Genomic DNA, 26,961 nt, shown 5'->3' with positions numbered 1-26,961 from the left:
TTGTTTTTTCTAGATCTGTGAAGAATTTCATTGGTATTTTGATTGCTTTGAATCCATATAATGCTTTTTGTAGTATGCCATTTTAATAATATTAATTCTGTCTATCTAAGAGTGTGGGAGGTTTTTCCATCTTCTAATGTCTTCAATTTCTTTCTTCAGTGTTCTATAGTTTTCATTGGTGAAATCTTTCACTTTCTTGGTTAGATTTATTCCCAAGTATCCTTTTAGGTTATTGTTTTAGTAATTTTTCTCAGCATACTCATTATTGGATTATAGGAAAACAATTGATTTATGTACGTTGATCTTGTATCCTGCTACTTTGCTGAATTTGTTTATTAGCTCCAAAATTTTCTGAGTCATGTCATCAGCAAACAGAGATAACAGACTTCTTCTTTTCTTATTTGTATTCCTTTCATTTCCTTGCCTGATTGTTCTGGAGTTTCGAGAACAGGGGTGGTAGCAGTGAACATCTTTGTCTTGTTCCTGATTTTAGAGGAAATGCTGTCAGTTTTTCTCCATTCAGTATGATGTTGGCATTGGGTTTGTTGTAGATAGCCTTTACAATGTTGAGGAAGTTCCTTCTATGTCTAGTTTCTTCAACACTTTTAACATGACTGGGTACTAGATTTTGTCAAAGGCTTTTTTTTGTAACTATTGAGATGATCATGTGTTTCTTATTCTTGATTCTATTTATGTGATGAATTACATTTATAGATTTGCATATGTTGAACCAACCTTGCACTCTTGGGATGAAACCCACATGATGATGGTGTACTATCTTCTTAATGTTTTTGAATGATTTTATTAAGGATTTTTGCATCTTATATTCATCAGGGATATTGGCCTATGGTTTTCTTTCTTTGATGTGTCTTTAATAGCTTCATAGAATGAATTTGGTGGACTTCTCTATTTTGTGAAATAATTTGAAAAGGATTGGCATTAGTTCTCCTTGAAAGTCCGGTAGAACTAAGCTGAGAATTTAACAGATCCTTGGCTTTTCTTTGTTGGAAGGCTTTTCATTTCTGCTTTAATCTCATTACTTGATATTGTTCTGTTTTTCTATATCATCATAGTTCAATTGAGTAGGTCATACATGTTTAGAAATTTGTCGTTTATCTTCTGGGTTTTTCAGCTTATTGACTAGTTTTCAAAATAGTTTCTAATGATCCTCTGGATTTCAAAAATGTCTGTGGTGATATTTTTATCTATAATTTTTATTATAATTTTGTTAATTTAGATTTTTTTTTTCTTTCGGCTGGTTTGTTTAAAGGTTTATCAATCTCATTTACCTTTTTAAAGAACCAACTCTGTTGTACTGATCCTTTATATTGCTCTTTTATTCTCAATTTCCTTAATTTCAGCTCTGATCTTAATTACTTCCTATCTTCTACTGATTAGGGGATTAATTTGTTCTTTCTCTAGAATCTGGAGGAATAACATTATTTATTTAAAATCTATTTTTTAAATATAAGTACTCAATGCTATAAACTTTCTTCTTAGAATTGCTTTCATACTGTTCCAGAGATTTTGATATGTTGCACCTCTGTTCTCATGTTTCTAAGAATTTTATTTCTCTGCTGATTTCTTCTATGATCTGCCTTCAAAAGTGTATTATTTCATCTCCAGTTGTTAAAATGCTTTTTTTTTATCTTGTTATTGATTTCTAATTTTATTCCATATTGATCTGATTGGATGCAAGGATGTATCTCTACTCTTTTTCATATTTGCTAAAACTTGTTTTATGTTCTAAAATATGGACTATTTTAAGAAAGTCCCAAGTGCTGCTGAGAAGTAAATTTGGTTGTTGATAGAAAAAAAATATTCTATAGCTGTCTGTTAGATCCATTTGTTTGATAGTATGTAGTTCTAAAGAGTCTTTACTTAGTTTATGTCTGCATGACCTATTTATTGGTGAAAGAGGTGTGTTGAAATCACCCACTATTAAGGTAGTGTAGTCTATTTGATTCTTAAGTATAGGGTATGTAATGTAGATGCATCAATGTTTGGGGCATAAACATTTACAATCAGTATATCTTACTGTTGGATGATTCCCTTAACTAGTATTAAGTGACCTTAGTCTCTTCTGATTTTTTTCCGCTTTAAGTCTGTTTTGTCTGATATGAGAGAGGCTACCCCTGCTTACTTCTGTTCTCCATTTACATGGCATATCTTTTTCCATCCTTTCTACTTCAGCCTGGATGTCTTTGCCTGTAAAATGAATTTCTTAATTCATCCCACCAATCTATATTGATTAGAGAGTTAAGACCATTTATATTCAGTGTTATTCTAAAAAGATTATTTTTATTTCCTATCATTTTGATTAATTTTGAATGTTTAATTCAGCTGTGATTTTCTGTTAATTAACTATTCTTGTGGGATTCATCCGTATGCTGGCTATGATATTTATTTTCCATTTCTTCTGCATGAACTATTTCATTGAGTATGTTTTGAAGTGGTTGTGTGGTTATGAATTTTTTTAGTTTATGCTTATCCTGAAAGGTTTTTATTTCATCTTCCATTCTGAAGGATAGTTTTGCTAGCAAAACTATTTTGGTTGGCACCTGTTTTCTTTCAGAACTTGGCCTGTATTATTTGAAGCCTTCCTGGCTCTAAGTGTCTGGGCTAAGAAATCCATAGAATTCTATCTGGCTTATCTTTAAATGTGACCTGCCATTTTTCTCTTGTGGTTTTAAAAATTGTGTCTTAGAATCTTTTTTTTTTTTAATCTTGGCTATTTGGAGTTCTAAATGTCTTTTCTATTTGGATTTGCATTTCATTCCTAAGATTTGGAATTTTTTATGATATTACTCATTGAAAAGGTTGTGTATTCCTTTAGTTTATATTCTGGTGCTTTCTTCTATGCCAATGATTCTTACTTTGGTCTCTTAGTGTTACCCCAGACTTCTTGAATGTTTGGGCCATGTTCTCTTAACATCTTTTTTTTTTTAACTGTCAACCTTATTTTCAAGATTAAACACTTTGTTCTCAAGACCTGAGAATCTATCTTCTGTGTGTTCTAATCTGTTGGTGATTCTTTCAACTAAATTTTTAGTTTTTTTGAGTCTTGCATTTGAAGGACTTGGTTCTTTTCCAGAATGAATTATTCTCCCTCCCTCCCTGTCTCTTTTTGAGATATTTGACTTCTGTATTTTCTCTGTAAGTTCATTACTTACATCTTCTTTTAGCTCATTGAACATTTTAACTATGAAATTTCTGAATTTTTTCTCCAATATTTCCTCCACTGGGGTTTCAATGGAATCAGTTGTTGCAGTGTTGTAGGCTGTTTGGAGTGGTTCATTCCCTTGCTTTTTCATATTGCTTATATGTCTACCCATCTTCTGGGATGAATATCCTTTTTATTTTTATACAAATAACTATTTAGTGAGCTTCCTTCTCTTAAGTGCCCTAACTGGGCAAATATTCAGGCAGTTATACTTTCACTCTATATGTATCTTCTGCTGTTCCTAGTATCAGCATCACTTTGAGAGAAGATACTAAACCCTATTACCTGCAATCACTTCAGAGCAAAGCCATGTATTGATAACCTTTAGAAAAAAAATATTCTCCACAGTTCCTCTAATCTGTATGTTCTGGAATAGGTTGAGAAATTAGTTATTAAAGGTAGTAAATTTACTACACTATATAGGGGCTGAAAGGAGGAGGAGAAATTGGTCAAAGGGAAAAAAAGAGAAAAGAATAATATAAACCAAGATAAAAGGATCAGTCTTAATCCAACTTAGTCCTGTCTGGGATTGATATTACCAGCTCTTCCTTTCTCTACAGAAAGGAAAGGGAGACCCTTCTCTGTTGAGAGAGTATACCATGTGGAATGTCTACTTTTGTTTTTACATGATGTCCAACAAAATAAACTACTAGATATATGCAGAGGTTGTAACTGGATGAAAAATCAGCTGAAGAAAACAAACATCAAAGCAGACCAGATATTCAAGATATTCAAGGTACCAGGCAATGGTTTTAAAATAAGTCATTAACACATTCATGAAAACAAGATACACAAAATGAATGAAAAGATTCATAATTTTAATAAGGGAAATATATTAACAAGAATCAAATGGACATTCTAGGAAAATATACTGTCTGAAATTAAGATTTCATCACAAATTCATCTCATGTATTTAACAGGAGAATGGATACAGAATAAAACAATTAGGAAACTTGAAGACAGTCAATGAAAATGATCCAAAATTGAGCACACAGGAAAAATTAAACATGGGAAAAAAATAGAACAGAAGGGGGGGAAAAAAGGTATGTAGAAGTAAATAACAACAACAACATATTTATGACTGGATTCACAAAAGAAGAAAAAGAGAATTGCATAAAAGCAATATTTTTAAATGAACAGTTCTAAAACTGATTTAAAATATCAATCCAACAGTTTCAGTAAGCCCAGAGAACCATGCAGAATGCCTTGTGGGGTTTTTGTTTATTTTGCCATGTTGTCCAGGTTGGCCTCCAACTTTGGGTTCAAGCAATCCTCAGTGTCCCAAGTAGCTGGAACTACAGGGTGGGCACCACCATACCTAGCTAGATATTTTTTTTTTTTAAATCAGACTCTAGTCAAGAAGTTTGCAGATATTATTATAAGTGGACAAATAGGTTTTACTTAGGATACACAGGTGTTCAGAAGAAGTCAACTGTACAGGGAAATCTATGATGAAAGAGTTTTTATGTATTTCAAAACCTGCAGATCAATTTTAGAAGAGTGTAAGTGCTGGGAAATTGTGTCAGATAAATAGATGTAAAAAGATAGAAAGCGAAATGAAATTCACCTTTACACTCTTTTAGGGGAAGTGGATAATGAATTTAATATGTCTGTGTAGAGCCCCGGAAGACAATGTTCTCTTCCACCTGCTGGTAATGGAGGAGCAGAAGTGGTGAAGGATTCCTCAGAAAAAAAAATCAACTTAGGCAATGGGGTACACTTGTACTTAACATTTTAATAAGTACTCCTAAGTTACCTTTCAACAAGGAAGAGGGCTGTAACAAATGGCCCTCCCAACCACACAAGAAAGTCAACTACCCTCAGTTGGGCTCTTCTCTTTCCTTCCTTAGGTATCTCTCTCCCTCATTCTCCACTGTTACTTTGCTCAAATCTCCTCCTGCACTCCTCCCCCATCCCTATCCAAACATATACCTTCTTGACAAGTATTTCACCAGCAATTTGCAGTGAAAATTAAGTCGCCAAAGAACTTTCTCTGCTTTCTGTCCCTAAGGGTACAAAATCTTCTATTCACCCTCATACTATCCTCCTACCCATCAGTTTAAATGCTGGGGCGGGGGGGGGGGGGGTAGTCCCTCCTGTTCAAAGGCAATCCTGATTGTGAGCATCCTTCTCCACAGGCTCATTCTGAGACAACCCCAGAACCCCCTAGGTGATCACGGCCCACTCCCTCCTTCTTAACACACTTTCCTGATTTTCCTCTGGTCTCTGGCTTTTTTTTTTTCATTCCTTCTCCTGTCCCTTAGGCTCTTGTTCAAACCTTAAAAGTTGGAGTTTGGGGTTTCCGCCCTGGGCCCTGGGAGATGTCACCCACTATCTCCACCCCACTCCTTATCTTCAGCCATTACTACCCTACCGCCTTTGATCAATACCTTGGGTCCAGACCAATTTACCTAAATTTGACTTCCCCCTCTCCAATTCCGCGGCTCCTTCCCGCCACTCCTCCCAGCCCCTATTGGAGGAAGTCTTCCCTGACTCCTCCCCTTTCCACCTCCCCACGCCGGACCCGGGTCCGCAGTCCAGTGGCTGCAGTACCTCGCAGATCTGAGGAATGTAGTTTTCCTTGAAGTAGCTCCTCAGCCTGGGGCTGGCAGTGCGTAGAGAGGACATGGTCAGAGGCCGGGCAGAGAGGCTACGCTCTGTCTCCCCACAGCGCCCCGCGCCTCCGAGCTGCTCAGGGAACGCTGACTCGCTGCGACCATGCGTTGCCCGGCAACCACTGGGCTGGTTGCGGAGTCGCGCGCAGCCCGCGTCCCCACCAGGGGCGGGGGGGGCAGTGAAAGGCGGGGCGGTGAGGGGGGGCGGTGAGAGGGGCGGGTCTAAGGGGGCGGGCCTCCTGCCCAGCGGGCTGAACTAGGGAATGAGCCCCAGTAAGTGTCACCCGGACGCAGCGACGCAGCTTCTCCAGGAGTCAGCTCCCCGCCCCGCCTGGTGGAAGCTCCGGGGACCAGCGGGGTCGAGTGGGAGGGTTTACGATTTAACAGTGCCATTTCCGGGAGGCGGAGCTCAGGCACCCATTTTCTTTCTCGCTGCTGAGCCTCAGTGCTTTGGAGACCCCACGTCGACCCCCTTGAGCAGCCTGTCCGGGCCCGGCCGCAGCATGGGCGGCGCGCGGGACGTGGGCTGGGTTGCGGCAGGCCTGGTCTTGGGCGCCGGCGCCTGCTACTGCGTTTACAGACTGACCCGGGGCCAGCAGCGGGGTAGCGGTGGGCGCCGGCTTCGCCCTTCGCGGTCCGCAGGTGAGGTCGCGGGGTGCCCTGCAGATGGTTGGGTAACGGTACAGGGGCCATCCCGGGCCAGGATGGAGGCGAGGACTCCACGACTTGTGTGGTTTCCCGGTCCTTGGAGTAAAAGAAAGGGCCGAGCTAGAGAGAGAGGAGTGGCTAGTGAAATGCGCGGGGTCCCGAAGCCCGAGAGACGATCCGCCCTGCCACCTGGGCTTCCCAGCTTCCACTTCTTTGTTCAAAATCTGGAGTTGGAAAATTTGCCCAAACTTTTGTACTTGCGATCGGCGACATAGCAGAAGACCAGGTTTCTCAGAAAATCAGGAGAGGTTTCAAAGCAACCTGTGCGTTGCTTTGCCTGTCATTTTAAAGCTTATTCTGGGCCTTTGGGTTACCAAAGGCAGACCCCGATCGAGGGAGGGGTGTTGGGGCCCTGGAGCCCTAGAGGGAAGTTTGCAGCTGCCTGATAGAATCAACACCAAAGGGGCAGTTCTGCCCTCACTTGGCCCAGCACACAACTCTTCTTTCTAGAGTTGCTTGAGGATTAAATGAAGTAAAATATGTAAAGTGCTTACTGTCAAGATGATCCGCCGTCTCGCAATTTGGGAATGGGGGTGTGTATTGGTTATTGGAATAATTGTCAGCACGAGGCACACTCCCCCAGCAGACAAGTCCATGATGAGGTTTCTGTCTAAAAGTTGATTAAATCCGTACATTCAGAATTCTAACAGCCTGCTCTTGGTCCAGATCATGGAAACTTTCGGAAAATAATTAAAATCTGCCAACCAAGAAACTCTTCCGCAGATGTAATGAACCAAACAGCTTTATTATTGAGTAAGCATTAAGACATATTGCCTCGAACATCACAGGCAGTCTACTAATGGAATTCCAAAACAGAAGGCTCACCTCTATAACGGGCCATATACAACTCAAGATAAATAATAGCTTGTCCTTAAGAAAGAAAACTTGACAGCACTGTTTGTTTTTACATCACAGATTCATTGATAAATAGGGTGGTTATGTGTGTTAACTAGTTGCCTTGATCCAGAAAGGGGGGGACCTTTGTGATAAGCAGGTAGTTAAAAAATGGAAGCAGGTGCCTAAGCTAAGATCGCCTCACAGAACTGAGGGGATCGGGGTTCAACTTGAATGTTTCCATTTCAAGGTGATGGCTCCCAAATCTTTAAGAATAACTGTCCTTGGATTGTAAAACTGGCATTTGCTTTTTTAAAATTTACATTTCTATCAAAGGGACAAAGGATTTAAAATTACAAATTTGCTCAAGGAAATGTTCTAAGAAAAGTGAGTTGGGTGTCTCTTGTCACAAGGAAAAGTGATTGAGGTGTGTATTTACCCTTAGCCTAATTTGTGGACTCTTGTGTCAGAGGTATTTCTGTGTAAATAATTGGGGTGTTTACCTGGACCCAAATATCTTCTCACTTATCCTGATTCAACCTGATGAACTCTGACAATGTTTAGTTTTTTGGACAAAAGGGAATGAATCATTACTTTAGGTCAGACAACTTTAAAAATAAATTGCTCAGAGTCCTTTCTTCCTGAAACTACACCTCTATTTTTTTTTTATTTGTTCTTTTTAGATATACATGACAGCAGAGTGTTTTTTGACATATTATAAATACATGGAGTATAACTTATTCTAATTAGGATCTCATTCTTGTGGTTGTACATAATGTAGAATTTCACTGGTATTGTATTCACACATGAACATAGGAAAGTTATGTCTGATTCATTCCACTGTCTTTCCTATTCCTATCCCCCATTCTCTTCATTCCCCTTTGTCCAATCCACTAAACTTTTATTTTTTTCACCTCTTCCCCCACCCCTTGTTGCGTGTCAGCATCTGCATATCAGAAAGAACATTGGACCTTTGGTATTTTGGGATTGGCTTATTTCACTTAGCATGATAGTTACCAGTTCCATCTGTTTACCAGCAAAAGTCATAAAGTCATTAATCTTTATTCCATTGTGTATATATACCACATTTTCTTTATTCATTCATCTGATGAGGGGCACCTAGTTTGGCTCCATAGCTTACCTATTGTGAATTGTGCTGCTAAAAACATTGATGTGGCTTCATCACTGAAATATGTTTATTTTAAGTCCTTTGAGTATATACTGAAGAGTGGTATAACAAGGTCAAATGGTGGTTCCATTCCTAGTTTGTTTGTTTGTTTTTAGCAATCTCCATACTGCTTTCCAGAGTGGTTTTACCCATTTGCATTCCTACCAGCAAGGTATGAGTTTACCTTTTTCCCCCACATCCTCTCCAACAAATACTGTTGCTTATATTCTTGATTATTGCCATTCTGACTGGAATGAGATAAAATTTCAGTTTTAATTTGCATTTCTCTAATTGCTAGAGGTGTTGAACATTTTTTCATTTATTGGTTGATCATTTGTATTTCTTCTGTGAAGGTAATTTGTTTTTTGGTGTTAAGTTTTTTGCGTTCTGGATATATTCTGGAGGTTAATGCTGTATCTGAAATGCAGGCAGCAAATATTTTCTTCCATTCTGTACCATCTCTCTTCATGCTCTTGATTGTTTGCTGTGAAGAAGCTTTTTAGTTTGATATTGTCCCATTTCTTCTTTTTTTTTTTAAAGAAAGAGTGAGAGAGAGAGAGAGAATTTTTTAATATTTATTTTTTAGTTCTCGGCTGACACAACATCTTTGTTGGTATGTGGTGCTGAGGATCAAACCTGGGCCGCACGCATGCCAGGCGAGCGCGCTACTGCTTGAGCCACATTCCCCAGCCCCATTTATTCTTTTTTTTAAAAAAAAATAATTTTAGTTGTACATGGACATAATACCTTTATTTTATTTATTTATTTTTATGTAGTACTGAAGATCAAACCCAGGGCCTTACATATGCTAGGCAAGCACTCGAACAATAAGCTACAACCCAAAACCCCATTTGTTGATTCTTGATTTTACTTATTGAACTTTAGGTGTCTTTTTGAAGAAGTTGCTTCCTAAGCCATCATGATGGAAAGCTGGGTTTACACTTTCTTCTAGGGTCTCTAGTCTATGCCTAGTCCTTGATCCACTTTGAGTTTTTACACCTTTATTTTTTAAAAGGCTTGAGAAATACTCATTTTGTTATCATCACACTTAAAGTTTGAAGGGTGATCTTTTCTTTTGTCTTGAAGTTTAAGAAATTTGTAATTCCTGTACTGTTAAGACTGTTAGCATTGAAAAACTATGGGGGGTCATTTAAAAGTCTCATACAAAAACCTGACAGAGATAGCATGAAAATCTTAAAGTATTAGCAAATCTATCAGGAATTAAAGAAATAATACATATACCAAGGCCAGATGGACATACAAGGAGAATTCATAGCAAGGAAAATATGTCATTTATTGCATTAGTATAGTAGAAATCACATGGTGATCTTATAAATATAATTTGATTTGTGATAATATTTCTGATTTTTAAACTGCAGCCAAGTTAGGAATAAATAGAAGGAAATGTTCTTAAATTGAAGAGTGTTCATCAGAAACCAAAGGTAGGGTTGGGGATATAGCTCACCAGTAGACCACTTGCTAGCATACAAAAGGCTCTGGGTTCAATCCCCAGCAAAAAGAAAATGATGCAAAAAACCAAAGACAAATATATTTAATGGTGAAACATAAGTAGTATCACTATTAAATTCAAGAACAAGAGAAGTATGACTACTGTCATAGCTATTATTCAACATTGTGTTAGAGTTGCAGCCAGCTTGATAAGAATGAAATGCGTGAATATTAGAATAGAGGCAAAATTATGATTGAAGATGACAATTTTTATTTGGAAAAATCCAAAATAATTAACTGAATAACTATTACGAGCAATAAGTTTAATAAAGTAACCTGACTATAAGATAAATATACTTTAGTCGGTAGCTTCTTATATATACACATTGTATACAAGAATTAAATATAAATTTAATTAAAAATATTTTAGTCTCAGTATCTATAAGACTTTTTTTTTTTTTTTTTTTTTGGTGCTGGGGATTAAACCCAGGACCCTGTGCATACACGGCAAGCACTCTACCAATTGAGCTATATCCCCAACCCAATATCTATAAAACTTTAAAAATTAGGATTACATTTATCAGAAAGCTTGTATGATGATAATTTTACTTCTGTCATTACCACAAGTAGGACTATTCATCATTCTAGCATCCCAGTCATGTTCCTTTAAAACATACAAAAATGCCACACAGGCAGTGTGCTTGAGTTATTATAAAATTATAGTCAAAAAAGTTCTACTTAATGAAAACCTATTCTGTAACTAACCAATGACATGGGGGAAGTGTTACTTTGGGTAGGCGAGCCTGGTTTTTAAAGGAAGAAACAAAATGCTATCAGTATTAGAGGTGTATCTTATTTGCACACAGTGTCTTACTAATAGACATAGACCAAGTGACCACTTCACATCTATGAGCTTCAGTTTGCCACTTATAAATTGTAAATTTTTCTTTCTAGAGTTGCTTGAGGATTAAATGAGGTAAAACATGTAAAGTGCTTAAAACTGTGCCTAGCATCAAGAATGTGTGTTGATACTGTTTTTAAAATTTAAAAAAAAAAATCATGTTGATTTTAGATGAATTTTAACTAAATTTTCTTCTCATGCAGAAGACTTAACCAGTGATTCATGTGATGATGTTCTAAATGCTGAACAACTTCAGAAACTCCTTTACCTGCTTGAATCAACTGAGGATCCTGTAATTATGGAAGGAGCCTTGGTCACTCTGGGCAACAATGCAGCGTTTTCAGCTAACCAAGTAAGTGCCCTCATTCAGCAAACAAGCTCCTTCTATTATTACACACTAGCAGTAATTGTGACCCTAGAAAAGTTACTTAATCTCCTAGAGCCTCAATTTTCTCCTCACTTATGCCTACAACATAATGTTTGTTTACTTCTGAAAACACAGCCTAGCAGTAATATGATTATTAATATGTTGCTAGATCCCTATGAAGCTGATTACTGGCATTGCATATTATAGTAAGTTTATCCAACATTTATCAGTGTTAGCAGTGCTTCAATAAAATAATAAAAGCATCTAACATTTAAGTACATGCTTTAAGTTGTGTAATAGATCTTTGCAGTATGGTTCTGATGCAGATGGTCCCTGGATCACTCTGTTAACTCCTAAATCAATGTAAGTAGCTTTTACAAGTAGAGACTTAACACCAAGACCAAAGAGCTTTATTTGAATACTTCCTGTTCCTCCTCCCTGCTTCCCCATAGAGAACAAGTCAAAACATTTTTATAATTTTTTAAATATCATGCCATTTGTTAACATCATAAATGCAAGGATATTCAGAATTTATACTTTCAGTCCAGTTTTCTCCAGAATGACAGGATTTACTGATTTTTAAGGAGATATACAAAATATTTATACATTATTCTACTATTTCAGTTGCAAGTGACAGAATCCCGGTTATTTTAAGCCCAAAAGGGAAAATATTGGACTTCTAATAATAGCATTGGCATCAGGCACAATTGAATGTAGTTCAAGGTTGTACTTTTGGCTTTGCTTATGCCAGCTTTTTATGTATTGGTCTTTGGCCCAGGAAGATTTGCTTCAATGAATGGAAAGAAAGCCGTTAGCCTCTTAGGCCTTCATCCTTATGGCTCATGATCCAGAATGTAACATTGTTCTCCCAGGATTAGGTACCTACCCTTTGGATCAGTCTCTGAGGCAAAGGACCATGGACCATGATTAGTGAGGCCTGGCTTACATGCAGGATGTGTGTGCCACACTAGCAACACAATTAGACAGTAAACACAGTTGGCCGACAGTCTCACCAGGGGACTGTGTGGAATAGAGGAGGTACCAGTCTGACCCAGTGGGAAAAGGAGCACTAGGCAATAAAAGAGTAGATGGTGACTAAATTGTTAACTTGCCTGTATTGGAATATTTCGATGCCATAGTTTCCTATCCTTCTGAAACAAGTTGTAGTTAGAGTGGGTCAGTAGCCACTGGTGAACAAGTATTCCCTTGAGCAATGGCAATCATTGCTCCTCACCATCAATTATAGTGCCTAGATGTGCTTTAGCAGTAGTCATGGTGCTTAAGGATCTTTTATGACAGACTTCATGTAGCATGGTGGCCCTAAGAATATGCTGTTTAGTGACGTAGCCCTATTAGTTTGTGTTAAGCACATTCTATGATGTTTGCACAGTGATGAAATAACCTAATAAGCCATATCTCAGAACATGTCCCTGTGGTTACATTGCATAACTACACAGAAAAGGGCGGGGGCACTGTTTCCTAGTAATAGCAAGTCCTTCAAAAAACCTGGAACTGCAGAGGGAAGTTTCTTTTTCTACAATGCTAAGCTCACCTTTAACATAGAGTATTGGGCAATTTGTTAAAAAGTAGATGATGGCAGTCTTTTTTTTTTTTTTCTTTTTCTGACAGAATGACATGTCTGGCATGAGAAGAGTAATTTTCAGCTTATTTTTCTTATGAGAATTAAAGCAACTGATAACTTCTTTCAATCTTGGGACCAATTGCACATGGTAATTCAGGGTGGCAATTAATTATGCAAAAAATCGAATGGTTTTTCCTCAGAAAATCTGGGCACCACTTTCCAAACTGTGCGAAACTCTAATTCTGCAAGATATTAATGTATTGCTTTGACTTCCACCACTGAAAAATGACCCTTTTGTGTATAGTTCACAGAACTACACTAGTCATTACTCCTTCTTAAGAGATTCCCATTGTACATGAATATGTTACTGCCTCACAATAAAGAAACGTTTTCCCTTGTTATACCCAGAGTTCCCCAAACTCACATAATTATTGAACACCCCCCTTTTTAATGAGACGTCTGTTAACAACTTGAAGGACTCATGTTCCAAAAAATACACATTACAGACACTGTATTCTAAATCTTAACACTTTTCCAAGTTTGCCTGTAATAAAGAAGTCACATAACTCATTTCAAAGTAAAATAATTTTATTTGTTAACTGCTTCAAAATCATTATAGTAACTGCAAATCTTCATTGTATAACTATAGTACAAATAATCACATATCTTGATAATTTTATTTTCAATTGCTTTTCTTTACCCACAGAATTATGTGTAGACAATTGGGTCATCAATAGACAATAGTTGCTGGGCACAATGGCATGCTCCTGTAATCCCAGAGGCTTGGGAGGCTGCGGTAGGAGGATCATGAGTTCAAAGCCAGCCTCAGCAACTTAGCAAGGCCCTAACCAACTCAGCAAGACCCTGTCTCAAAATAAAATATTAAAAGGGCTGGGGATGTGGTTCAGTGGTTGAATGCCCCAAAGTTCAATCCTTGGTACCCAAAAAGGAAAAAAAAAATAGACAGTAGTTGTATACTATGTATTGCAAAAAGGTAGAAGAAAGGATTTCAAATATTTTCACCATAAAGAAGTGATAAATATTTAAAGAAATAGTACATTTAACCTGGTTATGATGAACCCAGCCTAATTCCATCTTAAGATTGGGAGCCATCTTGACACAAGGTCATGAAAAGTTCAGTTCTGTTTACTGTAAAATAACAAGATTTATATTTGGCCTGACCACACTTTGATATTTTAAACTTGCTTGGAACTCCTGCCTGTGCTTTAAACTTACCCATGCGTGGCTCTCCCTGACCAGATAACAGCCCTCCCTGAAATCTCAGCTGCTCCTCATTAACTTTGATATTGGTAAGGAACAACCATAGCATGCTTTAGCTCATTTAAAGGAGGCTGGGCATGAGCCTGGAAAGGTAGGCAGAGTTTACTCTGCTATCCATCAACCTTCAGTGGCTGCTGCTGCTATTTTTTTTTTTTTTCCTTCTTGGTGGTGCTGGGGATTGAACCCGGGACCTTGTACATGCAAGGCAAACACTCTACCAACTGAGCCATATCCCCAGCCCAAACTTTGAGATGTTAAGTTTACTTCCCACTTTGAGATGTTAAGCTATGTAGATCATTAACCTGCTGTCTGCCCTTGTATTACGCTTATCAGAACCCTGTCAGCTGTAAGCTTCCAAGATACTCACCTTTGTGACTTTTCTTTTAGACCAGAGGCTGTCCTCTGGCCCTGTATTTGGGTGAGGCAGTCACTGATCAGCTCTCTTGTGTACACAACATAAGCTTGCTTTAATTTGGTTTAAAATTGGAGTGGGTGGTCTTTTCTTTGCAAGGTGGGTTCAACAATTACACAATATATAAATGTATCAATACAAAGTATTCTATTAATATGTATAATTTTTGTTTTTATGTAAGAGATTAAAATTTTAAAAAAATATTAGGTTTTCTTAGAAAGATTTTTTTTTCAGTTTTAGGTGGACACAATATCTTTATTTTATTTTTATGTGGTGCCAAGAATTGAACCCAGTGCCTCACGCATGCTAGGCACACATGCTACCACTTAAGCCACATCCCCAGCTCCAGAAAGATTTTTATATGGGAAAGTATTTCTTAAAAGTGACTTTTTTTTAAATGATTAACTTACTTTTGTATTTGTAGATCTCACACAGTTCAATGAAGGGGATGTATATTGAAGTTATGTTCCTGTTTGTTTCCCCCCCTTCTAGGCTGTTATTCGTGAATTAGGTGGTATTCCAATTGTTGGAGACAAAATCAACCATCCAAACCACAGTATTAAAGAGAAAGCTTTAAATGCACTAAATAACCTGAGTGTGAATGTTGAAAATCAAATCAAAATAAAGGTAAGCTGTCTGAAATAAAAAATATATAACGTTTTCTACATATAAAAGGGAAAATAATAAAACAGTAAATAATGAAGCTTCATTAGACTATCCTGTAAAACTTCATGGCAAGAATTAACTTCAAAGGAATAGAGAATAAAGCAGAGGAGGGAGGAACCTGAACTAGTCTGAAAGAAGTACAAGAAACTTTTATAAATGGAGTTCAGTTTAATGCAAAGGTGCTAAAAGAACCAAGCCAGAGGGGGTGGGGTTGTAGTTCAGTGGAAACGTACTTGCCTGGTGTGTGTAAGGCATAAAAATAAATAAATAAATAAGAACCAGGCCAGAATTAGAAAACTTCAGAAGGACTAAATAAAAAATTATATGAATTGAATTCAACATTTATTGAACAACTGCTTTGTAGTACAGAGTATAGGCATGAATAGAATACTTGCTCTAAGAAAGTCAAGGTGGGGTAAGGCAAATCCATAAATATTTATGATTCAAGACAGAAGATGATGGATTGCTTTAAGGAAGGATAGGTAAAACATTGTTGAGTACATGGAAAGGAGAGATTGCCATCCAAAAATATCTGTAAGAGGTGGAATCTGACCTGGCTCTTAGAAATGTCTAAGGTGTCTATAGGTAGAGATGAAGAAGGGACGAATTTTTTTTTTTAAAACAAGGAGAGAATTCTAAAAGAAAAGAATTAGTTGAAGTGGGCACAGATCCAAAAATTACGGAGCTGCCCCATTGGGTAAGCTTGTTACTAGAATTGAAATGGTAAAAAGATTCATATACAATGAGGATGGAAATATTCAACACATTTTAGTAAGTGCTTTGAAAGACATTGGCATCTTATAAAAATAGGTGACTTATAAACAACTAAAAAAAGGTCACTTTTTAAAAAATGATTTTATTGTATATGGACACAGTACCTTCATTTTGTTTATTTATTTTTTTTTATGTCGTTCTGGGGAACGAACCCAGTGCCTCACACATGCAAAGGTAAGTGCTTTACCACTGAGCCACAATCCCAGCCCCTAAAAAAATGCCACTTTTAAAGGATAGAGTATGTAATAAAATTGTAAGCAGTGAAAGCCAGTTGACTTGTAGATATAATTTAGAGCTTAAATGTTTAGATTAAAAATTCAATCTCTTTATTGTCATTACTGTCTTTGGCAACATGGATATATTTATTTATTTATTTTCTTTAAAATGGCTAATTGGAATGTTGGTCATTTCTTAGCACTTCAAATTAGAAAATTTTTCTTACTAGTTTTAAATTTTGGTGGAGTTTCGATTTAGTAATGTGAATATCAATTTTCTGTGAAACATAATTTTTCCAAGCTAGAAAGATCATGGCCATACACTGTTTTTCTGAAAACAGAATTTCAGAAAACTTTTCATCATACTGGTTTTGTTCTCCCATGTGTGAAATAGGAGTATTACCAGCATTACATTCATTACTTTAGGCCAGTGGTGGTTAACAACAATATGAAGGGATAAATGCGTGTGTGTGCACGTGCGAGCACGTGCTCACGTGTGCATGCACGCTTACATATAGATAGATAGGTAGAAAGATAGATAGATAGATGTATGTAAGAAAAACCTTTGGCTAAATATAATTTTGCTCTGCTTTTTTTTTGGTTTTTTTTTTTTGGTACCAGGGATTGAACCCAGGGGCACTCAACCACTGAGCCACATCCCTAGCCCTAGTTTGTATTTTATTTAAAGACAGGGTCTCACTGAGTTGTTTAGCACCTCACCATTGCTGAGGCTGGCTTTGAACTCATGATCCTCCTATCTCAGTCTCCCAAGCTTCTGGCATTACAGGCATGTGCCACCATGCCCTGCTCTGCTTACTTTTGGTAGAAATAACTCTAAAGAAAAGTTCTACTTCATGTTGTTCCCCCATTCTTTACTTCTGAAATGGTGAAATTCTTAAAACCCTTCTGCTAAGTTATTTACCATGATACAAAATGGCTATGCATATCTTCCTCCCTGAACTTATTGTACCCAGACCAGTTTTAAAAAGTGGATTGAATTGGGAGGCTCCCTTCAAGAAAGGCCACTGGTGTTCAGAGCATGATCTCTGGACTTGGACATTGTCCCCCACCTGCTAGTTGACATTATACAGGGTCCTAAGCTCCTTAAAGACTTTAAATTCTCTGGATGTAAGTTAACCATTATAACCCCCACCTCATTAAAGTTGACTTCAGGATTATATGAGGTGTATTTTTAAAATGCTCAGCACAATGCCAGGAATTAACAAAAGCAGCTTTAAAATGTCATCAAAGTTTGAGGGCTGGGTAGAAATGTCATCTTTGGCCAGGTGCCTATAATCCCAGCAGCTAGGGAGGCTGAGGCAGGAGGATAGCAAGTTCAAAGCCAGCATCAGCAAAAGCGAAGTACTAAGAAACTTAGTGAGACCCTGCCTCTAAATAAAATACAAAATAGGGCTGGGGGGCTGGGGATGTGGCTCAAGCGGTAGCGCGCTCACCTGGCATGCGTGCGGCCCGGGTTCGATCCTCAGCACCACATACCAACAAAGATGTTGTGTCCGCCGAGAACTAAAAAATAAATATTAAAAAAAATTCTCTCTCTCTCTCTCTCTCTCTCTCTCTCTCTCTCTCTCTCTCTCTCTCTCTCTCCTTTCTCACTCTCTCTTAAAAAAAAAAAAAAGAAGAAGAAAATGGAAAAAAAAAAAAAATAGGGCTGGGGATGTGACTCAGTGGTCGAGTGCCCCTGAGTTCAATTGCCGGTATCCACGTCCCCCCACCCCACCAAAAAAAAAAAAAATGTCATCTTTGTTTGAGGGCTGGGTAGAGATTTTATCTTTTTTGAGGAACCAGTTTCATCCTGAACAGTTGCCTTACTCCACTGTGAGAAAAGTTTGGGAGATTTGAAGATGCTCACTTTTCCCCACTTCTGCCTTCAGATATACATCAAACAAATCTGTGAGGATGTCTTCTCTGGTCCCCTGAACTCTGCTGTGCAGCTTGCTGGACTGAGAGTGTTAACAAACATGACTGTTACCAATGACCACCAACACATGCTGAAAAGTTACATTACAGACCTGTTCCAGGTGTTACTTACTGGAAATGGAAACACGAAGGTAAAAAAAAAAAAGTGAAGTGGTTATTACTTGAAGGTCAAAGAGCTATTGCATTAGTTTATTATTATTATTATTATTATTATTATTATTATTCTAATTTGTGCATTAAACTTGTTAAGATTGACATCAAAGCCAGGCACAGTGGCTCATGCCTATAATCCCACCAGCTTATGAGGCTGAGGCAGGAGGATCATGAATTCAAAGCCAGCCTCAGCAAAATCGAGGTGTTAAGCAACTCAGTGAGACCCTGTCTCTAAACAAAATACAAAACAGCACTGGGGATGTGGCTCAGTGTCAAGTGCCTCTGAGTTCAATCCCTGGTACCAAAAAAAAAAAAAGTGACATTGAAAGCCAGGTGCAGTGGCACCTGCAGAGACTCGGGAGGCTGAAGCAGAAGGATTACAAGTTCAAGTCTAGATTCTGCAATTTAGCCAAGACACTGTTTCAAATAAGAAAATGTGTGTGTGTGTGTGTGTGTGTGTGTGTGTATACATGTGCACGCACACACACAAACGACATATGTATAAAAGTTTTTTTAAAAAGAACTGAGGATATAGCTCATGGTAATGCACCCATGGGTTCAGTCCCCAGTACCAAAAAAAAGATTGACATTGAATTTCCAGGCCATCTATGTTAGGTTGATGTCCCTCAGAAAAGAGAAAGTTTAGTCAAGATTTATTAAAAAGCTTTGACTGGGTCTAAGAAAGTACATTATTTTTATTCCCTAATATTGAATTGCAAAATTAACTTGTGAAAATGATTCACTGTTTCATGTTTCTGTAGATCAATATTCATTAGATTTCCTGCGAATCAGTGAAATTATCTTTTACTAAAGTGAAGTAGCTATCTCCCCCCAACCACAAATAGAAAAATTGTGATTAACAAGAATCTGAGTAATAGTGGTAGGTTAAAAAAAAAAAAAAGTGAAGTGATTATTACTTGAAGGTAATCCTGTTACCTCAGGGTTAACAACATTTTTCATCCGTTTGTAGAAAATCTTTCTAACACCACTTTAAACAGTAGTAAATGAAGTGAATTAGGTAGGAAAATTAATGCAGTGCTTCACTTTGTCCAGTTCTGCAGATGTAGGAGACAACAGAGGTGGGGCTGAATTAAGTAGGCTCTCTGAGCTGCTCTCTGAAGTTTCTTGAGTAAATCCCCTGTTAGTATGATTCTCATCATTGTCATTTTTCAAGATAAGACTGCATAAAACAATGTAGACTATTCTCATAAGTTAGGTTGATGGCTCATTGGGGTTTTACTATATTGATCTGTGTTCTCTGGGATAGTTGAGAGAGAAATGTACAGTTTTAGAAGGACCAAATATGAAGCCATACTCCTAATGTCCTGCTGTTGCTGCAGTAATTTCTGAGGTTATCAGGATGTGATTATCGGACAACCTCACTGTGGTCTGTTTTTGAGGTGTTTGTGTGGGCTTTTCCACATTTCCCACAGCCAAACTTATTTAGATCTGGTCCAAGATTTACCTATAGGCATTCAAAATTAAATGTAAAGGCTAGGGATGTAGCTTAATGATACAGAACTTGCACCTCAGCCCCACAAAAAAATAAAAATATAGACCTAAGAGTTAATCCTCTTTCAGCAATATTGCTACATCCCCAGGCAATTTCCAACATTCATGCTCCTATCAACACTCTGTCCAGTGAAGCAAGATGACTTCCAACCCGTGAGGACTCATGAAAACACTCTCCCTTCTTATCCCATGATGTGGTTACTACAAGAAAAACCTCTTTGCAGTCTGTCTCTAGCTGCTTTACCCAGAACCCCAGGAGAAACTCTGGTTGAGTGCAGAGCCAGGCAGGTCTGGCCTTGGGTCTGTATGTATCTGTCTGAGACATAGTTTGTGTTTTAATGCAATTTATAACTTTCAAAAAGAATCACATCACAATAGTATGTTTTATTTTTCCATTATATTGCCTATAATTTCTGGGACAGAGAATTTCTTTCTTTTTTTAATTTTTGTCACCTGGGAACCTTTCCACTAATCTTAAATTGTTTCCCCATAAAAATCAAATTTTGGAGTCATATGTATCTATTTTAGATATTTACTTAGTAAATAACCACCAAAGTGGCTTTTTCAAAATCTTTCTTTGCTTAAGCCTTGATCTCACTGTACTTTAATGACTTTTGGGCACACCATTCATTTATAACAAAATACAAATAGTGGAAGGTTAATTAAAATAAATTCTGTGCTTGCTGTATCTGCAATGAGGGGGGAAAAGCTAGCAGCTTAAAATAAATGTCCTATAGTCACCACAAGATGGCGTAGATGACAAGAGGGAAAAACAGGACTTTGCCTTTTCAAACCAAAATACAGTATATATATTTCCTTAACCTATAGTTTTCCTCTATGTTATTTTCTTCCTGTTTAACTAGTTTTCCTCTAACTTTATGTTATTTTCTTCCTTTTTAACTCTCTTCTACATAGGATAGCAACATCACCTTTTAGTACAGAAAAATAATTACCTATTGCTCTTAATATTCCCTGGTATACCTGCCATCATTTACTACTCATGAGCCTTTTTGGATTTGATTGACTTTATCCAGGCTTATGTCATAGGTGCAGGACCATCTGTTTAACACCTCTTGTTCCTGTTTTCCTAATTCATATTTCACTGACATTGGAGCCAGGTGTTTTTCCCCCTAACATTTATTCTTGGTATAGACAAGTCAGTTAGACAGATTAAATCTCAAAGTGACCCCTGCCCCGTGAAGTGCATTAATGAGTCAGAAATCTCCTTTACTTAACCACCTTATAAGGCCATGATTTAATAAGAGTATCTGTTTGGAGAACATGATCTAGAGACAGCAGCTTTTGTTTTTACCTTGTCCCCATGCATTAATTTTATAAAAATAAAATTTGCTGATAAAAGAAAGATTAAGCAAAGCCTTATATCCTTCTCCTTAACAAATAATTAGTATGTACATGATCAAAGGAATTGTAAGCATTCAGTATAGGATATGGGCATAAAACACAGAAAGAAAACACTAAAACTTCAGTAATCACTGGTCTAATATCATTTCTGGTCTTAGAAATATGAGGGAACTTCTTTCTTTGTACCTTTTTGTACTTAAAACTATTCTAGGACTGAAGGTATAGCTCAGTTGTGGATCACTGCCTCGCATGTGTGGCAGCCCTGGGTTTGATCTCCAGCACACACACACACAAAAAAAATCTACAACAAACATCTATTGCCTTGATAATCAAAAAGTTTTATAAAATAAGTATCCATGTTCTTGCCTAGATTTAGTAAAAAGAACTTCTTTTGCTTTTTCCTGACTTTAGTACCCTCTTCCTTCTTGTTTTAATTTCAGATCTCTCATAAAAAGTATAAGGGCTGGGGTTGTGGCTCAGCAGTAGAGTGCTCACCTAGCACATTCGAGGCCCTGGGTTTAATCCTCAGCACCACATAAAAATAAATAAAGGTATTGTGTCTAACTAGAACTAAAAAAATAGATATTAAAAAAGTATAGTTTAGTTTTACATGTATTTAAGGGAAATTGAATTTAAATATTTTTATTCTTGATTTTTCAGAATTAAGTGGTAAGAATGTTGGTATTTTAGCTAGTCAGCTATTAATTAACATTTGTTTGCTAGTTATATCACTGTCCTATATTGCAAAATATTTTTCATATAAAAATATAATACCAAAGTCAAAACCTAATTTTTTTAAAAAGGCCATATTATTTATTTAATCTTGGTAACCAAACTATTGAAAATTTTTCATTCTTTCAGTAGAAAGATCCCATTTCACTATACATATTTCACATTTATTTCTTATAAAAATCATTTAACATATGTGAAGCCACATTTTAAGAGTGTTATGTGTGTGTGAGTAGGGATTGTAAAGACATTCACAATATTCTTCCTGTCTCAATAGTGTAGTTAGAAAAGTAAAGGTTAAAATAACACTGCTCCCTACTAACTGCTGACAGTGATGCCAAGTGTTCTAAGAGTTCAGAGAGAGAGACTTCATGGAGTAGAGAGAATTTGAGCCAGGCCTCGAAGCACAGGCAAGAATTTAAGAGGAACATGGTAAGAAGATAACATGGTAGGGACAGAAAAGCCATGTTTATTGGTCTGAAATAAACTAATATTCTTATTTCAGGTTCAAGTGTTGAAGCTGCTTTTAAATTTGTCTGAGAACCCAGCCATGACAGAAGGACTACTCAGTGCCCAGGTAAATAGATTACATACTTATTTTGTATATACACTTATAAAGAGATTTGGACAAATAAATCTGGAAAGATTTATCATAGAATGTTCACAGAGCTTATCTCTGAAGAACAATATTAAGTTGTTGCTTTATTATTATTCTTTGTATACATGAATTTCCTAATTTTCTGTAACAAGCATATTTATTTACTTTTAAAAATAATTTTTAAAGGTTCTTCGTAGGAATAATAAATTATAATTTTTCTGTCATCCCAGTTTTGGGTAGGGTACACTTATGACATCACATCTTTTATACTTGGTTTCTTTCTGTGCACATGTGCCTTAGCAATACTGAATCCCCAGAATGTATGTGATAAATGTGGGGCTGAAATCCATGACATACCAGTGAATACGTGTGTTATCCTAGAGCTTATGGTGTAGTGGAGACAAAAAATATGTAACAAATGAACAAGATAATTTAAAAGCTGTTGAATGTTCTTAAGGAAGCAGAAGTGGTGCTAAGATAGAATAGAGTTCATTTCCTGCAGAAAAGGAACCATCTGGTTCATTTGCTCATCCCTGTTCTCTAAAATTATGCCAAAATTCTAATTAGTTGGTGTGAACAGTAAATATTTGATGAGTTAATGAGTTCTCATGAAAACTGTATGATGGATCCTAAAAAGAATATGGATGTTTCTTCAAATTACTACATTCTGGGATTCCAAGGAAATCATTCTTTAGCTAAAACACAAAACCTCTTCTCTTTTTTTTTTGTTTTTAAAGAGAGGAGAGAGAGAGAATTTTTTAATATTTATTTTTCAGTTTTCAGTAGACACAACATCTTTATTTTTATGTGGTGCTGAGGATCGAACCCAGCGCCCCTGCGCATGCCAGGCGAGCACACTACCGCTTGAGCTACATCCCCAGCCCACAAAACCTCTTCTCATTAGTATATAACATAAGGGTGCCTAAGATTTTACATGTGTAAGTTATGCAGTCAGGGTTAATTTTCTGTGACAGCATTTTAAAAATGTAAAATATTCAATGCAGTGTTAAAATATGACAGTGATACTGCTTCCTCTTCCAGGTGGATTCATCATTCCTTTCCCTTTATGACGGCCATGTAGCTCAGGAGATTCTTCTTCGAGTACTCACACTATTTCAAAATATAAATAACTGCCTCAGAATGGAAGGTCAGTTAGCTACTCAGCCTCCTTTCTCTAAAGGTTCATTGTTTTTCCTGTTATATGGAGAAGAATGTGCCCAGAAGATGAGAGCTCTAGTTTATCATCATGATGTAGATGTGAAAGAAAAGGCTCTAACAATAATACCAAAATTCTGATTGGTTGATCATATTTTTCCAAAGAGTAATGCAGTCTGGAAGTTAATACTCCGAAAATTATTTTCCATTTTCCTTATAGAGGGATTCTTTCAGCTATTGAATTCGAGCAGCAAATATCACTTTTCATCTTTAACATAGTACAGGTGGAACATCTCTAATCTGACACAATGCTCAAAATTTGAGATTCTGGAGCATTTCGGATTTGGGGTTTGGGGATTAAGAATGTTTAACCAGTAAGTCTATTATGCAAATATTCCAAAGTATGAAAAACTCCAAAATTTGAAATACTGTTCTCAAGTATTTCAGGTAAGGAATACTCAGCCTGTATAACTTGCTATGGTTTGCAGGCTTATTTTGGACCATTTATTGATACCAAGTGAATATAAGAGCTTGAACTAAGACCAGTTATTTCACTATATGCTGAGATATTTTAGTTATTTCCTCTACATAAGCAGTAATCTTCTACCTTTTTTGTGGGGGGCGGGGTATTGGGAATCAAACCCAGAGTGCTTAACCACTTAGTCACATCCCCAGCACCCCACCCCCTGCTTTTCTTTTTCTTTTTCTTTTTTGAGATAGAGTCTAAGTTGCTGGCTAGCCTGGAATTTGTGACCCTCCTGCCACAGCTTCCCAAGCTACTGGGATTACAAGTATGCACCATCACACCTGGCCCCCTCTACTCTGAACTGATTTGCAGTTACTCTTCTGAGACAGCATTGGTTTGTGATTAATTCATTGTTTCCGAACTACCATAGAATGGCCCTCTTTTTTTTTAATAGCAATGAGATCCTGAGCTCTCAAGTCCACCTGCCAACCCAGCCATATTGCTTTCAAAGGTCTTGTAATTATCAGAATCTGTTCTCATCAGCCAGGCACAGTGACACATGCCTGTAATCCCAGTGGCTTGTGAGGATGAGGCAAGAAGATCACAAATTCAAAGCCAGCCCCAGCAATTTAGCAAGGCCCTAAGCAACTCATCGAGACCCTGTCTCTAAATAAAACTATTAAAAAGGGCTGGGGATGTGGCTCAGTGGTCAAGTGCCCCCAGGTCTGATCCCTGCACCAAAAAAAAATGTATTCTCATCATTTCTAGATAATGAAAAATGTAAACTTTTAGGGGAAAATGTTTTTTAGTATTCACCCACTCCCCTTCAGTAAGCTAGTTGTAAAGATATTACATGTAAAATACTGGGATCAATCAAAATGTCCATCTAGTAGGCAACTGATTAAATCAATTAGTCTTTTAAAAAAGAAAAAAAATTAAGTAAACCTGAATGTGCTGATGTAGAAAGACATCCATGAAATATGGATGCTTTTAAAGTACATGTAAAAGACTGTATGTACCTTATGATCCCATGAGTGGTTTTTAAATGCAAAATATTTATGCTTATAAACTCCTGGAGCGAGGCTGGGATATGGGAATGTGACTTACCTATGTATACCTATTTCTACTGTTTGAATTTTTTTTACTTTGATCAGAAATTGTATAGTTGTTTTTTTTTTTTAATAAAAAGTCACAAGTCTGTACATATTTTCTTCCCTTGACAGTACTTTATTAATTTTATCCATGTTTTACTTGTCTGGAATTACAATATAAAGATTTATTAGTTATTATCTATTTAAATAGTATTTTTATCCCATAAGGTATTTATTAACAATTTGATATATCTGAATGCAGCCAGCTTCTGTAATACTCAAGTTCATAGTCCTCATTGTGCTTAGCATTAAGTAAATCAATAGGCAAGCAGAAGCTTTACACTTGTGTACTTAAGACAAAAGCTTTGAGAGTGCTTTAAGTTTTATTTGCAAATATACGGATATAAACCTGTTGCTACAGGAAGTCACAAATCCTTAAACAGAAAAATATGTGGTATCAGGTTTATCCTGATATAAAAATCAACCTTTGAAGAAATATTTTCAGTAGAAAAAGGATGCAATATAAGATGAAAAATGGGAATTCCCAATGGGCTAGAGTAGTAATATAATATGATAGCTAAGAATAATACTTTCATATTGGTGACACAACACAGGTATTATTTCCCCAAAAGGCACATGTCTTTGTAACAGTTTTTCTAAAATCTGTTTCCCTATTAAATGAAGCTATGTGTTCAAAGTGTGCACATATTAAAAACCAGGATAGGATTTGTATTTAATGTGCTTTAGACACATCAGATTCTAAATCTCCCTGTCTTTTTTTCCTCTCTTACAAGTCTGAATAAGTAATGATACTTCCTAGAGATCACAGCATTAATTATAAAATATCAACATGCTAAAGAAGAAGAGTAATTTTTAACTGTTTCAGAAGAATTCATAATAAATATATACAAATAGATCTTTTCTATGTAGGTCATCACATCTTTACCTTTTATGTGTTGTGGGAGTGGTTACTCAGGATTAAACCCAGGGATGCTCTACCACTAAACTACATCCCCACCTTTTTTATTTTTGAGACATGGTCTCAGTACGTTGCCCAGGTTGGTCTGGAACCCATAGTCCTACCTCAGCCTCCCAAGTAGCTGGGATGACAGGCATGGACTACCACACCCAACACACCATCACTTTTATTAGGAGGTATGTCTCACCAGTGGACCTACCCTTAGGCAGTAAAGTATATCAAAGTAAGCATCCTCAGGATGCTTGCTAATCAAAGAACATGAAACTTATAAGATAGATTTTAAAGTACTATAATGTGTATCAGAAAGTATTATAATGTATATCAGACTAGACTGAGGATAGAGAATGGATTTGTCTAATTTTTCAAAATTTGTTTTCATTTGCACATAAACCCTTCAAAATATAGATAAGTGAAAAACTGGAAACCACTCAATAGGGTAGTTGTGACAAGGAACAATGACATTTGATGTACTTAATGAATAAAAATGTCAATGTAAAAAGAACACAAATGATAATGCACCAATTTAAAAAAATGTGGGGAAAAAAGATGAATGGCAATAAAAATCAAAGCAGGGAAGCCTAGAAAAATATGGCTGGCTCAATTAAATGGCATTAGAATACAATTTAAAGTGCTTAGAGACTCTGAGTTTAAACAGTACATGTGAATACAAAAATAATATTAAGGCCATTCATTCATGGAGAAGAAATATCTAAGATATGTTTGGATTGCTCATAGCAGAGAGGTAAGAGATGAATTTCAGTTCGAGGAAGATGACCACAAGAA

At 36.8% G+C, this 26,961-nt stretch overlaps 2 protein-coding genes across 3 annotated transcripts in view; one reads left to right on the top strand and one right to left on the bottom strand.

The window, feature by feature from the left end:
- Positions 1 to 5,851, bottom strand: part of Fbxl13 (F-box and leucine rich repeat protein 13) — a 220,125-nt gene extending 214,274 nt beyond the window's left edge. Inside the window, exon 1 of the mRNA XM_026384982.1 lies at positions 5,777 to 5,851. Within this exon, the coding sequence (XP_026240767.1) occupies positions 5,777 to 5,851 (75 nt within the window). The remainder of the gene's footprint in view (positions 1 to 5,776) is intronic.
- Positions 5,852 to 6,143: 292 nt separating this feature from the next.
- Positions 6,144 to 25,258, top strand: Armc10 (armadillo repeat containing 10). 2 transcript variants are annotated; one of them, XM_026384959.2, is made up of 6 exons: positions 6,144 to 6,480; positions 11,105 to 11,250; positions 15,033 to 15,167; positions 18,088 to 18,264; positions 22,395 to 22,466; positions 23,529 to 25,258. In XM_026384959.2, exons 1-6 carry the CDS (start codon positions 6,342 to 6,344, stop codon positions 23,781 to 23,783), a joined length of 924 nt encoding a protein of 307 aa, XP_026240744.1. In that variant the 5' UTR covers positions 6,144 to 6,341; the 3' UTR covers positions 23,784 to 25,258. The 2 variants fall into 2 exon arrangements, with proteins under 2 accessions (XP_026240744.1, XP_026240743.1); XM_026384958.2 differs by having other exon boundaries at positions 11,102 to 11,250.
- The last annotated feature ends 1,703 nt before the right edge of the window (positions 25,259 to 26,961 follow it).

The sequence above is a fragment of the Urocitellus parryii genome, chromosome 3, assembly GCF_045843805.1.
Source record: "Urocitellus parryii isolate mUroPar1 chromosome 3, mUroPar1.hap1, whole genome shotgun sequence".
Taxonomy (NCBI): domain Eukaryota; kingdom Metazoa; phylum Chordata; class Mammalia; order Rodentia; family Sciuridae; genus Urocitellus; species Urocitellus parryii.
This window is presented reverse-complemented; position numbering and strand designations above follow the sequence as displayed.

Bases quoted from the DNA above. Each gene is read 5' to 3' on its own strand.
- Armc10 (XM_026384958.2), top strand. From the start codon at position 6,342: ATGGGCGGCGCGCGGGACGTGGGCTGGGTTGCGGCAGGCCTGGTCTTG. The intron at 15,168-18,087 runs GTAAGCTGTCTG...TTCTGCCTTCAG, and splicing joins AAAATCAAATCAAAATAAAG to ATATACATCAAACAAATCTG. The intron at 18,265-22,394 runs GTAAAAAAAAAA...TTCTTATTTCAG, and splicing joins CTGGAAATGGAAACACGAAG to GTTCAAGTGTTGAAGCTGCT.